This window comes from Phodopus roborovskii, unplaced genomic scaffold, assembly GCF_943737965.1.
Source record: "Phodopus roborovskii unplaced genomic scaffold, PHOROB, whole genome shotgun sequence".
Lineage (NCBI taxonomy): Eukaryota > Metazoa > Chordata > Mammalia > Rodentia > Cricetidae > Phodopus > Phodopus roborovskii.
In genome coordinates this window covers 996,161-1,012,346 of record NW_026125295.1, presented here as the reverse complement: position 1 = coordinate 1,012,346, position 16,186 = coordinate 996,161, and the positions used below count along the sequence as shown (strand labels likewise).

The window sequence follows — 16,186 nt, the reverse complement described above, 5'->3', positions numbered from 1 at the left end:
CAGAGAGTAATACATTTATTGGAACAGCCACCAACCTCATTCTACACCTCCAGGGTCCACCCACTGTCCCACCATCTGCATGGATTTCCTGTAGGATAGTTATTAAGTGGTAAGGCAATCATGTTTCAGGTTTGATTTCCTTCCTTTCATACGAAGAGGATCTTGTTAAAAACCTGTGGGCCATAATTCTTCTCTTCATCTAACCATTTTAACTATTGAGAAAACAATTAATGTAGCAAACAGTCATTGAATATCTGCCACATGAGAGAGATTATATTAGGTACAAGAGAGGTGAAGGCTGCATAATAAATAGCACTTTGAGAGAGAGAGAGAGAGAGAGAGAGAGAGAGAGAGAGAGAGAGAGAGAGAGAGAGGAAGAGAGAGAGAGAGAGAGGCTCCAGGGTCAGAAGTCACAGCATAAATTCTAGTTGTCTCTCATAGTAGCTTTGAGTCCTTAATGATTTACTGTATCTTTGGAAGCCATCATTTACCATAAAAGGCTTCTGTGATTGTTACTACTTCTCAGGATTCTGCAGCATCATGCAAAAGCATTTAATTCTCTCTGGGTCTGAGCCTGGGTGATCAACACATAAAGCTGGCTTACCGTGGATGATTTCAAAGCAGGGGAAGCCTTAGAAGAATCCACCAGAACCAAGAACCAGCAGAGAATGGAAAGTTTAAAAAGAAGGAACCAGTTCCGAATAATCAATTTGTCTTCATGTTAATAATCAGTTTTTCCATCATCAAGAACTGCAACGATCCCACCTTATACCTTAGACAAAAGAGCAGAGTCTGAATTGAGAAGCAAGCCACTCCAGATACAATTCTTTGGGAATACCAGGATAAATGTACCGGGTAATTATGTGGTATATCTGCATGAGTGTGTGTTTATGTGGATATGTATAGGTGAAAGCATATATACATGCATGTAGAGGCCTCAGGTCAACATTAGGAATCTCTATCAATTGATCTCTACTCATTGAGGCAGGCGGGCCTCTCAGTTGAACCCAGAGCTCACTGATAGGCTAGTCTCAGTAGCCAGCTTGCTCCAAAGATCACCTGTCTCTATATTCTAAGTGCTGGAATTTTAGGCAGCGTTTATTTAAGTTCTGGGGATCAGAACCTTGGTCTTCACACTTGCATAGCAAACACTCTACTTATGAAATCACCACCACAGATAGGAAAAATCATTATATTATACAGACTGTATATTATGTGGGAAAAACATCTACTACATAAAGAATGCTTCACTAATAGCATAACATGTAAATCACGCTGCTTGGGTAGATTAAGATATCCAGAAATAACTTTCTGAGAAATTCATTCTCTTTCTACTTTCCTGGTTTGCAGTTTCCACAGCCAACAGCAATAGACTTAATCTAAATCCCCCTGATGGCCAATGTGTCATCTATAGCGAAGCCTTTAAGTTAAATATTAGTCTCAACAATGTACCATGTAGATTGCTTTACATTCTGAGTTTTCACTGTACTGCATCAGGACAAACTGACTATTAAGCAAGTCCCTCAAACTGCCCACAGCTTCAGTCTCTCTTGTACTTTAAGCCCTATTTGGTCCTCAGCTTTACAAGAGCCAGACATTGTACACTCTGTAAAATCTTCACTTAGTAGAGTTGGCCCTTTAGTGGCCAGGAGGCATCATCTACCCTTAACCTTTTCACTTTGAGAAAAAGAAATGGCACACGTGACTTGAAAATTGAATCAATCTTGACTGAGTATAAAATAATAAAAAACTGCTAATGTCTCCATCATTTCCTGAGCAAGCCATCAGGCAGGAGGGTGTTGCTTTTTTTTCTTTTTTCTATTTTGTAAGATATATTATAGCTGACTAATCCTCAATAAATATGAAAGAGTGATCATTTCACAGCTACCGATTGACAAACTGGAACACATTTTTCATTTGAGCAGGCAAGATAAGCAGCCTGCCGGGGACTCTGCCATCTCTGCCTCAGACAAAGGCTCTGTCTTGGGCAGAAGCTGCTGGTTCATTCCTGGGTCATCACTATGTTATTTTTAGTTCTCTGTGTCTGCACAGGAGCTCAGCTCACATTCTCAGCAGTCTCCTATCTTAGGGACCCCTCTGCAGCCCACCTTCCCTGGCATAATTTAAAGAAATGGGTACTTCCAATTAAACCATTCCAGATGTAAATTTCTTGCCTGGAGAGCAAATTGAGAAACGAATGGGATTCATGAATATAAATTGAGCCTCCCTTACACTTCAGTTTTCAGCTTGAAATTGAAGACTATTCGCACACACACCCCCACACAGCCCACCCCCCATAAATCCTTATTTGCCTTAAGTGTGTTTATTGTGGGACCCTGATGCAGAGCTGGTAGCATATTGCTATGCATAACCAAATGCTAACTCTCACAAACCATCCTGGGATGAGGCCTGGAGAGGGAGAGGCTGCATGTGTCTGCCTCTGTGCACCTAGGGAGGATGGATAACTCTGTAGCTGGCTGTCCTATATGGAGATGTGGTGACTCAGCCCCATGGGCTTTCCCTGTCCTTGAGTGTCACCTTCATTTTCTACAAAGGAATTCTCTCTCTCTCTCTCTCTCTCTCTCTCTCTCTTTTCCCCTCTCTCTCCCTCTCTTCCTTTCTCCCTCCCTCCTTCTTTCTCTCCCCCCTCCACCCCGCCCCTGCCTGAACATCTTTACCCGAACGTCATTACACCTCTGTTCTTTCCCTTCACCTTAGTTTTGCTTTAGCGCGTGCGCTGGTGCATAAATCTCTTCTGAGCACTATCAGGTTATTTTTTTAACACAGTGGCTCTGTGGGAGGATGAGGGCATTCTTTCAGCAAACGTGCAAATGAGTTTCAGACATTAGGCCACCATCTCCGCATCCCCCTCATCCCACCTTTGATGAGCCTCTCGTGCTCATTTGATTTATCTAGAGCCGAGGTTCTCAACCTTCCTAATGCTGTGACCCTTAAACACAGGTCCTCGTGTGAAATTATTTTCTTTGTTACTTTTTAACTGTGGTTTTGCTGTTATGAATTGTAATGTAATTATCTTTGTTTTCCAATGGTCTTATGTGACCCTTGTGAAAGGTTTGTTCAATACCCAAAAAGGATAGTGACCCACAGGTTGAGGACCACTGATCTAGCTGCTACATTGAGATTTCAAATATTAGAAGATTGCCCTCAGTTATGGGGCAGAAATACACCTCTGTTATGATAACCTTGACAGTGAGTTCACACTGACTGCTGTCAGCTACAAAATCAAATGATAAGAAGAGAATACAGCTCATCATCGACTCTAACTCTCCCACAGCCATATTGAGTCATTTTCCTGTGTGTACAACAATGCATGCCACAAAGAACATAGATGAAGTCGTAAAATAGTCTCAGGTTGTTATTTTAGGGTTATGTTTCTTTTGTGTGTATGGGTTCTCTCTCTCTCTCTCTCTCTCTCTCTCTCTCTCTCTCTCTGTGTGTGTGTGTGTGTGTGTGTGTAAAACAGAGAACAACCTTGGGTATCATTCTTCAGGTGTTATCACTTTTCTTTTTAATTTAGGGTCCCTTGCTGGCCTGGAAATCACCCATCAGACTAGGCTGGAAAGGCAGCAAGACCCAGAAGCTGCCTTTCTCTGCCTCCCTAGCACTGACAGATTACAAGGGCATGTCCTCACATCCAGATTTGTTTCTTGTAAACAATAGTTCTGTGGAGTGAACTCAGGGTCTCATGCTTGCAAGGCAAAGACTTTTCTACGTTATCTACCTCCCCTGCTTGACCTCACAATGTGAATTTCATGGCAGCTGAATATATAAATTAGGATGGAGGGTGCAGATACTAAAGACCAACAGAAACCATCTTTAAAGAAAATGTAAGCACCTCTGCATCCAAAACCTTTTGAGAAGTAGTGATAACAATGGTGTGGCCTTTGTGGTATTTCTTTACCCAAGTCAGGTGGGTTTGCCTTTAAGATGTGCACACTATAGTTGTGAGCCCTTCAGAATGGTGTGCTCTGAGGCTTCCATGAGACTCTGAGCACTTTAAGGAAAGTTTTGAGTACTCATTACAGTGAGGATAGATCAGAAAGGCAAGAACTGCCTTTAATTATATTGGTGGTATGTGGTGTCCTCACAAAAATGTAAAATAAATTAAAAGCCTTTGTGGCAATGAGCAGTGTGTGCAGTGAGAATAAATATAAGAGGACACACAAGACAGGTGAAAAGGTGACTTTAGAGCTAGACAGTGATTCAACCTTCTAATTGTAGGCCCCGGTCAGACCTCCAAACTTGGCCTATCCCCAAACTTGATGTCTACTGTCTTCTGTACCAACAACTTGCTCCAAATCGACTTGGAGAACAGAACTAGGTTTCTCATTCAGATCTCTCTCTGCAACCATGTTTTTATGATATTTGTGATATAAATGAAGATATGTATTTACACAGCCAAGTAGTTTCTTCTGTGAAAGGCTATAATTTTATCTTTCCTTGGAAGTACTCAGTACACACTATTTTATTAACTATGTGTATACATTCTGTGTTCTTGTTTCATTTGTAGAATCAGGTTGTACAACTTATCTCTGTCTATGGTAAGACACTCCTCTCTTATCCTCAGTTTCTCAGTGTACTATATTATATAATCTCTGGATGCACCTTATTTTACAGCAGAGGCTGAAGGGGCTGTGTTTGTTTATTGCTGTATCATCTTGTCTAAGTCGTAACTTTCTTCAACACTTATAAGAACAGTTCTCAATCTTCTTTTATAATGCACTTTGAACTACTTGTTTTGAGGACAAAAATAAATAAATCAAATCTGCTCCATTACTAAAGAAAAAGAAAGAAAAGAAGGACAATCAACAAATGAACAAAATATGAAATTGTTTAAAAAGTACTGTATTCTATACTATCTAATAAAGGTTCATGACTATTTACTGCATAGTTTCCTGAACTGCTGCCTTAGGAACTAATTGTTGAACAGAATAAAGATACAGTATACTTCTCTTTTGCTGACATGTTTTTCCTCCGTGGATGTTTAATTACTCAGGAAGCCATTTTGTTCACTAGGACATATCCAAGTAGAATTCATACTATGTGACTAGACTGGTGGTCTCTGCACACATAAAGATGGTTCAGAAGAGTTGGGGAGAAAGTGAAGCAGTCATTTCAACTAAAACATCCACAGTAATATGAAATCATGGAGACCACTGAGGAAGCCAAACATGGAAGTGCTAATTTATGATGTCTAGAGATGCCTCTATGTAATGAAGAATTAATCATAGTCGCATATGCTCATTGGAAGAGTCTGTGTAACAATAGAAACACCAGGATTTCATAGACCATTCTATGTAACAATAGAAATGTCAGGATTTTCTGAGTATCCTATGCACAATGGAAATGTCAGAGGGTTTCCACTGGACCATTCTTTGTAACCACAGAAATATCAGAAAAAAATTTATTGGACTGTTTTATGTAGCAATGGAAATGTCAGCATACCTTTTGAAACCATGCTATTGTCCATACTTGGAGATTTCTTTTTGAAAACTTTTCATTTTTAGGAAACAAGCAGCTGGCTAGCATATTCACAGCATGGGGACTGAGCTATCTGAGCCTCACTTTGAAATGATGCCACAATGTGTCTCTGTTCCAGCCTCTTATAATCCATTCAAGAGGGTCTTTCCTTTCCTTTCTTTCACAGGTTACCAGCCAGTCTTGTCTGGCCAGCAGGGTTTCCAAGGCCTGATGGGAGTACAGCAGTCACCTCACAGCCAGGGCGTGATGAGCAGTCAGCAAGGTGCCCCAGTGCAGGGTGTAATGGTCTCCTACCCAACCGTGTCTTCTTTTCAGGTGTGTACCAGCATCTGGGAAAGCCCCAGCCACAACCTCACACTTTTCAAAGTAAGCACTATAGGGAGTTCCCTGTGGTCAGTGCTTAATAGGGTTGTGGATGCTCGAACCATCCTCCCCGATGGGTGGACTTTGATTGAGATGTGGAAGGAGAAAAATGTCTGGTCTTTTAAATACTGTGCTGAATTTGCCTCCATTTAGATTTTCTATTCATAGAAGAAAATTCTTTAATATTATATACAGGAAGAACCTTTGGACATGCTATTGAAATGATATTTGTTATATAAAAAAAGTATTATTTTTTTATTCTATCAAGTAAACTTTGTTCTACCATAGTTTCAAGTCATCACAGATTTTTAATGGCATCTCAGATGCATTTAAAGCACAGCAAGGCAGACACATGCCATTCTCCAGATAAGAGCAACTTGGGTCTGTAACACATATTTATGTGTGATTTCATGGTTTGTAATCAGAAGCCTTTGCCTTCTAGAAGAAGAAACGAGGAGTGAGTAAGCTGGTTTGGTCATTCAGTTTAGCTGTGCTTGTACCTGGACAAAACCCTCTCCTTGCTGAAGACTCCAAACAACTTCTTGTGAAACCAGAAAGGGGCATGGCCTCCCCACACTGAAAGAAAGCTTGGGCAAAGGAAGAAGGCAGAGGGGGGGGGGAGAGAAGGAGACTCTCAAAGTTCAAGAGTCTAAACATTTGCTGCATCCTAAGATGTGTCCCTGCCATTCTTCCAGAGGTTCTTCGTTTTATTTTTTATTTGACAGAGATGTGCTTACCCAAATGGTATCCATGCATATGCAACCTATGGTCCACAGGATACCAGAATCCCGATACCTGTGAATGTAATACAATGTATCATAAGCCACGACACCAAGCAACAATGTCAGGAGTTGTACAGTCAGACACATTAAGAAACTTTCTCCAAGTGAAATAGCTGCTACATGATAGGTATAGGATTAATGACCTGTTTAGTCCAACTCAAACACTTGAGCAATATTGATAACGTCATATCCTCCACTGGACACACCGAAGCAGCCTTTTCACATACACTTTTGCTTGTGTCTTGCACAGGTGCCAATGACCCAAGGTTCTCAAGCAGTGCCCCAGCAGACATACCAACCGTCAATCATGCTGCCCAATCAGGCAGGTCAAGGGTCACTCCCAGCCACCGGAATGCCTGTGTACTGTAACGTCACACCGCCAACCCCTCAGAACAACCTAAGGTTGATGGGTCCACACTGCCCTTCCAGCACAGTCCCTGTCATGTCTGCTAGCTGCAGGACAAACTGTTCAAGCATGAGCAACGCGAATTGGCAGGTCAAGTTCTGAGACGTCAGGCTGCCTGCGGTCCACTTCATTAGATGCTAACTCATGGTCTTCACAGGAAGAGGAGACGTGGGCAACTGGCTGAGGACTTCTATATCCACTCAACGCTCAAATGATTGCTGCTGGTATTCTGTACAAACTAATCAAAGACTAATACACACATTAGCTGGTTAATGGTGCATATTTCTGTCATGTCTGCTAGGTATGCCTTTCTAGCTTAGCTAGTGACATGAGTTCATCAAGGTAAGATTTTCTCCTACCACTGAAATACCACTGTGTAGATTACAATATCCCTGATTCGGATTAGTTTTGTACTTTGTGTTGAGTTTGTGATGCTAAAAGTCTTTAAAAATATATAAACTAAATCACACTGTACCAAAGCTGTAATGGAAAAAGAAAAGAGCTAAGGAATGGAAAGAATAATTTATATAAACTATAGAGTTTTCTTTTTTAAATGGGCATATATGGTATTGTAGTGTTTAATCAAATAAAAGCTTGTTTGACCTTATGGAGGAAGGTCATGTTTTTATCACCAGTATGTTTCAGTGTCTCTTTCAACATGCTGTTTACTTGTTTAGTCAATGTTTGTATTAGCAGAGGGCAAATACAGAATGGGCCTCATCATAACATTTCCATACATGTATGGAATGCATCTTGCTCACATTTGACATTAGTGTCTCCTCATATTGTCATTGACCCCCTCCATCTTCAGAATCAGTTCCACCTACCTCAGTGAGAGGCTTCTTTTTTTTAATTTATTATTTTACATGTCGCTCCCAGTTCCCTCTCCCTCCCTCTCTCTCTCTTTTACCCTCTCTGCCCCCTCACATGCACCCTGACCACCCTCCCCTCCCATCACCCCACCCCAATTCCACATGCCATCCAGGTGGGGTCATGTAGATCTGTCAAGTCATTTGAAGTAGGGACTAGGACTTCTCTCCTGTCTCTATATTAAGGGAGTGTCCCTCCATGGGGGATGTGCCCCCAAGGTCCTTTTGTGCACCAGGGATACATCCTGGCTCCACTGTCTGAGGTCGTTTAGACTGCTCAGTCCTTCTGGCTAAGACCCATGTTCAGGGGGGCTGAGTCAGTCCCATGCAGGATTCCCAGCTATCAGTCCGGGGGCCCCATTAGCTCCTCCTTGTTCAGATCAGCTGTCTCTATGTGTTTCTGCAACCTGGTCTTGTCCTCAGTGAGAGGCTTGTTACAATAGCAGGGGTAGGGGATCATTTACAGGAGCTTGCATAATGACCCACTCCAGGGAAGATCTCTCATCTCCCATTAACCATTAACTGCCGATAAGTCCTTGGGGTGGGGCAGGATTTTATAAGCCTTCCTCCCCTGCAATAGGATGTTGGCAGACCTCATTTTGTGCGTGACCATAGTGTCTGTGGCCTCAATTGTGTCACACTGAGTCATGCTCAGGACACTCCACCTCTTCTTCCAGCTCTTACATTCTTTCAGCCTTTTCTCTGTGGTGTTCCCTGTGCTCTGAGAGGCATGGTATAGAAGAGTCACTTATAACTGAACATTCAGTATCACTTTGTGTTTTACTAGTGTTGCTATTGTTCTTTCTGGACATCATCTCACGAATGCCACATGGAAAAGTAACAGTGGTTCCCAGGCATTGTGGGTTGAGTGATGTCTCTCCAAGAGATGTTATAAGCAAACACTTTACCAGTAGCCCTCATTGTGATATTATTATACATGTCCTGAACATGATATCTGTGCCATTGCTTTTAATTATGGAAATATTGGAGGCATGTAGCTTTAGTGTACCTACTAGGAAATTTTAAATGTTGTTAGCAAGAATGCCTACCCTACACCTACCTAGTCTTGTTCTGTCTTAACTGGAGTTCAACTGTGTACCTGGAAGATGAATTTCTTTATAGTAATAGAGAAGAGATACAGCCCAGTTCCTTCTCTTATACTAGACTGTGCTCTCCAAACTGGTTTTGACAGCAAGCCACCAATTCAAAGGTGCTGACATTAGCCCTGGTAACTGAAAAAAAAATGCATATGCATACAGCAGTGATTCAGTCATAAATTCTAGCACATCTACAAGAACACATAAGATGACTATCCAGTTCCTCAATGTATAATTCCCTGTGGGGCTCATAGTTAAAACTGAGTTAGGACAACATTTCAAAAATAATAACTGAACTGTGGACTCTGAGGATTGGCCCTTGGGAAAATGCTTCTTTGAGGGAATAAAGCCTCATTGCTTTAATCTTAATACCACTGCATAATAATTGATTCATGGTTTATAGTTCCTGCTGAAAAATTAGTTATGGGAATGATATCAGGGAAACCCTCATTGGTTGGCATTTGATCACATTCTCTACACTGGATTCTCCATTTTCATGTTGTTTAGCTATGGTTAGAGTTAAGCACTTAAAAACCCTACTTAGTAGATTACCGTTTTTCTGTCTGTCATTTTCTTTTTCCTTTCAAAGGGAGCTTTTGTGCTATTCTAATTAAGTTCACTCCTTGTGAAGTCTATTCCATTTCTGCATATCTGGGTCTACTTATTTTTTTTTATCAAGCTAATCCCTGAGCCATTGAACCAATAACCACACTGAGAACAGTACATTTTCCCAGCTAATTTCTTTCCCTAATGGAAGGAGGGTCCTGACCAATATGGATTAATTTTTAATTGCATTTATTTATTTATTTATTTGCACTCACTCTTTCTCTGTGTGTGTGTGTGTGTGTGTGTGTGCGTGTGCACATGAGCGCGCACACACACACATGTGTGCATTCAGGCAAATACTATGGTGCTTGTGACAGTCATATGACATCTTCTTGCAGAACTCATTTCCCTCCTTCTACCGTGGGAATCCCAGTGACGGAACTTAGATTCCCTGCCTTGATGGCAAACACATTTCCCTCTAGACCAGCCCAGATTCACTTTTCAAACACATTCTCTATTTCGCCTTCAGACTTTCACTTTGATCCCAGAGTCAAATGCTCTAATTCTGAGATGGAATGCTTACCTTCATTCCATAGAACTCTGGAAAGTTTTAGCCTTTGTTTTATTATTCCTAGAATTGTTGAGCCCCCTTTGTTTTGTGGATTCAAAGTGTGTACATGCTAATGATAAGGACAGGTTTTATATGTATGCTTTTTCCCAATATTGTTCAATGCCAAGACTTCTTCCTCTTGCCTTCACTATTTTTTTTATTGTTATTATTTTGAGACAAGTCTTACCATGTATCTCTGGCTGTCCTTGAACTCACTGTTGCAGACCAGCTGGTCTTGAACTCACAGAGACCTACTTGCCTCTGCCTCTGCCCTCCTGGGTGGGATTAAATGCAATGTACATCCATGCCTTGCCTCTAGTATTTTCTTACATTAGAATATTTAAATTGGCTACATAGGATGATAGTTTTGTAAGTGAAGCATTTTATTTATTATCAAGAGAACATTCAAAGTGTTTTTCAGCTTGGTTAATAATTTTACCATCATCACATTTTAATTATAGACAACTCAGTTTATAAGCTTAGGTGGAGATACTAATATACAGATACTTACAAAAACAAGCACATGGATAAGTAATTAAAGTCATCTATAATGCTCTCCTGCACCTCTGTGTGAATGTAAAAGGGCACACTGATGACTTATGGAAACTTTTATTACATGGTCGATTATGTCCTAGTTACATAAACACTGAGGTACTTCGCCTTCTCTCCTGGATCTTGTCTCAACTGTGCTCTGAGAGTTAGTAGTAAATGTTCTGACTAACAACCTATCGTGGCGCCATTGTTCTAATATGACTCTGCAGGATCTGAGGTGGGGCAGGGCAGAGTGTACCTGCATTATAAAAATAAGATTACATAACTGGGAAAATAATTTGAAGACTAAAATAGCTCTGTGAATCACCATTAGAAATGTGAGCCCTTTGTGGAACACACACTCTTAGAAGAATGACTTAGAAAAACCAAACGTGATGGGGGGGGGGATCATGGGTAATAAAGCTTTGAGCTTCCACAGAGGGTGTATTTAGATTCTGACTCCACTTTTGACAGCACTCACCTTGTGATGGCTATGTGGGCATTCCACCCTCCTCTCTCCTCTGGACCACACAGGTCCATGAGATGCACACGGTTGCAGCCACCCTTCACCTGTTCCCAGGTACTTATGTCACAGGTGACTTAATCATTGACAGTCCAGAGTTAACCCTGTAAATGCCTAGAGTTAACCCTGGAAATGCCTCACCTTCAAAGTTAAGCTGAGATACATTTCTGGGGATTCTCAAAATGTAGTAGACACAATGGTTTCAATAAACAAAAAATCAGTGTCTTATTTACTAAAATATTTTCCTCAGCGCAGCCTTTAAAAAAAATGTCTGTGTGCACCTGGTGTTTCAGGCACACATACATGCTCCCAGTTTTATCAAGCTGGACATGTTGGCTCTTATCGAGCATTGGATAGCACAGAGGCAACCAGATCCCTGAGTTCAACCTAATCTCATATAGCTACACAAGCAATAAAATAATAAAACAGGCACATGCACACTGTGGCAGACGTGTGGGAATCAGAGGGCAACTTCGGGTGTCAGGCCACACTTTCCTACCAACCGTGGGTCTCCAGCCCCTTGTTGAGAGTGACAGGAAAGTTGACCTGAAGAGTTCTGAAGACTGTCCTGTACACACTTCCAACCTTGCCCTCTAATTGTAGAAATGATGCAATTACAGATGTGTGGTGCCACATGTGTGGGTGGGTGTCATGGATCAGAACTCAGGTCCCCACACTGGTTCAGCAAGCAGTTCAGCCACCTGAGTGTTTCCTTGAGCCCAGAACTTTTTTTTTTTTTTTTTTTTGATCCTTGCTACTTACAACTGCTATGTGAAACAGGAGGTTTCTAGGGCAATTATAGAGAAAAAAGGATGATAAATGTGAATTAATATTGTTAAAAGCAATATGGTTTCTGGAAAGCTTCTAACATATTAACTTACAATAGGGATTTCCAAAAGACAGCCACAGTTTTCATAATTTTGCAAAAAAGTCACTGTCAGTCACAGACAGACATTAAAAGACTGGTTTTATGAGAAGCTAGTTAAGAAAACATATAGGAAGGCACCGGAAAGACATCTAAACAGGTGTGCACACCTGCTGCTCTTCCAGAGGACCTGGTTTTAGTTCCAAGCATCCACATGGCAGCTCACAACCATTAGTAACTGCGTTCCCACGGAATCTGGTGCCCTCTTCTGGCCTCCTTGAGCACACAGACATTCATGCAGGAAAAACCAACCACACACACATTCTTAAACAGGTGTGTGTGTGTGTGTGTGTGTGTGTGTGTGCGTGAGCGAGCACTGGAGGAGGCAGAGTCAAGCAGATCTCTGACTTCAAGCCCAATTTAATCTACAAAGTGAGACCTTGTCGTGTGTGTGTGTGTGTGTGTGTGTGTGTGTGTGTGTGTGTGTGTGCATGTATGATTATGGGTACATATAAATACATATATAGATAGATAATTCATATTTGCATATATTCCTAAATCAGATATATGAAGATCCTAAAATAATAACCTATTTAGGACTTGCTTTAATTTCAATAGCAACAACGCTCTATCTATAAATGCAATACCACTGCCCACTTGTGTTCATGGCACTGCTGCACTAGCATCGTGCCATGGCCGATGACTCTGGAAGGAACTGTTGTAATGCCATATTTCTGGATTGCCGCTTTTGAATTCTTAGTGTTGAGGGACTTTATCTCTACTCTTATAGCCATGAGTGTGCAGTCATGCGGTATAAAGTATGTGATTATAGTTGTCCCTGAGGACTCTCCCCGTGTGATCAAGTGCAATACAGCGATTTATGGTATAATTTATTCACCACGTTCTTACCGCACGCCTTCTCACTGCCCTAGTTAGTTTTGTCAACTTGATATAAGCTAGAAATATCTGGAAAGGGGAACCCCAAGTTGAAGAAATGTGTCTGTCAGCTTGGCCTGTGGGCCCATTCTCTATGGAGGATACTCTCCGTTAATGATTGACGAGAGAGGACGCGTGTCACCCTGGCTAGTGCAAGCTGGGCAGGTGGTCCTGGCTGCTGTAAGAGGACAGACTGAGCAAGCCATGAGGCACAATCCAGTAAGCAGTGTCCCTCCATGGTTTCTGTTTCAGTTCTTACCTCCAGGCTCCAGTTGGAATTCTTGCCCTAACTTCCCTCATAGACGGCCTGTGATGTGAAAGTATGAGCAAAAATAAACAAACAATCCTATCCAGGTTGCAGGTTGCTGTTGGTCATGGTGTTTGTCACAGCAATAGAAATCAAACTGGGACATTTCTGTCATTTCAAGACCTTGTGCCACTGCTCACAGAGCTCCTACCTTTAAGAAGCTTGTAAATTTTTACAACAAATTGTGCCGGTGTTTCAGTAAATAAAACTATATCAGCTATGGGACTCATCAGAAGAATAACATAAAAGTAACAACTAAAAAGAAGGGGACGAGTTATCTGTGGCTCTGTGAAGGGGACCAGTTATTTATCTGTGGCTCTATGAGCCTATATCATGTTGGATACGTGGAATTTGGGTTTGCAGGGACAGGTGTGGGTGTGTCATAATCCCAGCTAAGAGGAATGGCTATAGAGAAAAGAACTGCGTGAAAACATAACATGTAACTTAGGGTATTTGGAGTGGGAAGGGACAGAGTAGAATCTATGGAGGGGTGCATCCTGGGAAATACACAGTGGTTCTGGCTGATCTGACCCTGCATGGCCAGCAGAATAAACAGGAAGAGCTCCCAATTTTAAGCAACATGATATCAACCATGATTCATGAAAGAAGTATATGTCTCTAAAAGTAAGATGGGATACGTTTGAAGGGGGGGGTGTTCATTCAGAGACAATAGACAAACACAAACTGCTCATGTCTTCCATAGTGCCACAGCTACCACTCATATCATGGAACAAACCAGAAGGTATTTCGTCTCTGGGCTTGGAAGACTCAACAGTTTTTATCATGGGCACAGCAGGGCTTTAGAGCCCGCTGAATCAGCACATAAAATGCCCTACTATTGCTTGACTTCTCATAGAGAGACACAAAGGAATGCTATTCAATGAACAGAGTACAAAGCCCTGACAGACCAAGGAAAGGGTTCCATCCAAGTGGGGCTTAGTGGCGCAGTGACTTTATAGTTGTGACTTACAGGAGCATGGGTGCCTCAAAGGCATGAGCCACCCCCAGGAGAATGCTGATAGGACTCAGCTGACTTTGCTGAACCTGTAATTCCAGCTGTTCCCATTCATTCAAGATGGGAAAGATCACATCTGACCCAGACGGAACTGAAACAGAAAATCTACCTTCTACCAGATGTCAGAGCACAGAGATCATAAGCTATCAGAGTCTGAAAATAGCCTCAGCCAGAACTGGAGACAGCAGACATCATGGGAGGACCACAGAGCCTCCAGCATGATTGGATGATTGCAGATACACAATGAAATCTGATAGCCACTCCCTGTGAACCTGTATTGGAAAATGATGAGAACACTTACCAATCATGGCTGAGGATTTTGCCTCTTTACCCTTATGGGTACAACTTCTTCCACTTAAGTTCTTTGTTTCATTCCCTGTCCTGCAACATCCCTCTCAACTGGGAGGAGCTGTTTTGCTAAGGTTTGACATCCTTTTCCAATAGTCCTCATTATTGTTTGTTTCTAACTTAAATCTCTACCAGCTTCCAGCAAGGGTCCCAAACCACAAATAATTTCTGCAGAAAGATTTGCCACTACTTATGAATCATCAGTGGTAAAAATCTTAACCCTAGCAGCAAGTGCCCTGTTGCTATTTGGCATTGTTTTTACATGGGGGCAGGACAGCTGATGGTCACCTTCTGTATAGGAAGATTCCTCCACAAAGCCATCTTCCTCAGGCTCCTGGGCTCTGTGAGGCCTCCTCCGAGATAACATGTCAGTAGCCCTGAGGACAGGGGCATGGAGAACGCCCTGATGTTCACATTTGGTACTTGATTTGTTTTTGTTAGGCTTTATTGAATTTTACTCTTCAGGATGAAGAAAGGTCAGACTTGGGACAGGCAGGAGCTGTCAATCAGGAGAGGATTTTATGTGCATCTGCCGTGCAACCTAGGAACAAGCCCAGATGCATAGGATGTTTAAAGAATGCACAGATTAATTGTTCATTGGCCCAGGCTACTCCGGCTGAGAACAGAACCTCATTTTTTCTTTGTTAATTAATTAATTGGTTCATTTATTCCATTATCCATTCACTTAATAAATTGCTTTATTTATTTATTTATTTATTTATTTATTTATTTGCTAGGAACCACAAACCCAGGGCCTTACACATAACAGGCAAGCCCTGTACTCTTGAGCTGCACCTCCAACCAAGAAATTCTAGTTTTGTATTTTCTCTCAAGGCCTCATCCTTGAGGGTGCATGTAGGGATGGATGGCACTCAGACACTGAGTACATGAAGAACACAGGGAGGGAGAAAATGAGAACCAGATTCACGATGCCCCTAACATTACAAATAAGGTAACGAGGGACTGAGGAAATGGCTCATCGAACAGGCCATTTGCTGCAGAATTATGAAGACCCGAGTTCGCATCCCCATCTCCAATATCAAAGTCAGGCGTGGTAGCATGTGTGTGCCTCGAAACCCAATGCGATGAGGCAGAGGGAAGAGGGTGCTGGGGACTGCTCACTGGTTGCTCTATTCTGAATGGTGAACTACAGGTTTAGTGACAGAGAAGCAATTGAGGGAAATGCCAATGTTAATCTCTGGTGTCCACATGACCTACACAGGCAAATGCGCCTATACATGCACTGCACGCATTCATATTTACCACACACACACACACACACACACACGAAGAAGACAGCTCACTGTTAAGTTCAGAATCATGTTTCTACTCCCAACACACCATGAAAATGTCCCAAGGTGACAGATCTATGTGCGTGTGAAAGGCAAAACACACAGCTTAATCTGTGCCCCCCAGAAGAGTTTGGATGTGGTAAAAACTTTGAAGTCCTCAAGCTTTGATTGCCACAGTGCCCTCCAAAGAGCCC

The 16,186-nt window shown here is 41.9% G+C and overlaps 1 protein-coding gene across 12 annotated transcripts in view; it reads left to right on the top strand.

Moving 5' to 3' along the window:
• Nucleotides 1-7,660, top strand: part of Arpp21 (cAMP regulated phosphoprotein 21) — a 155,412-nt gene extending 147,752 nt beyond the window's left edge. For all 12 annotated transcript variants that reach the window (XM_051201418.1, XM_051201433.1, XM_051201450.1 and 9 more), the window contains 2 exons: nucleotides 5,669-5,817; nucleotides 6,898-7,660. In XM_051201418.1, the coding sequence (XP_051057375.1) occupies nucleotides 5,669-5,817; nucleotides 6,898-7,155 (407 nt within the window). In that variant the 3' untranslated portion in view covers nucleotides 7,156-7,660. The remainder of the gene's footprint in view (nucleotides 1-5,668; nucleotides 5,818-6,897) is intronic.
• Nucleotides 7,661-16,186: the final 8,526 nt, after the last annotated feature.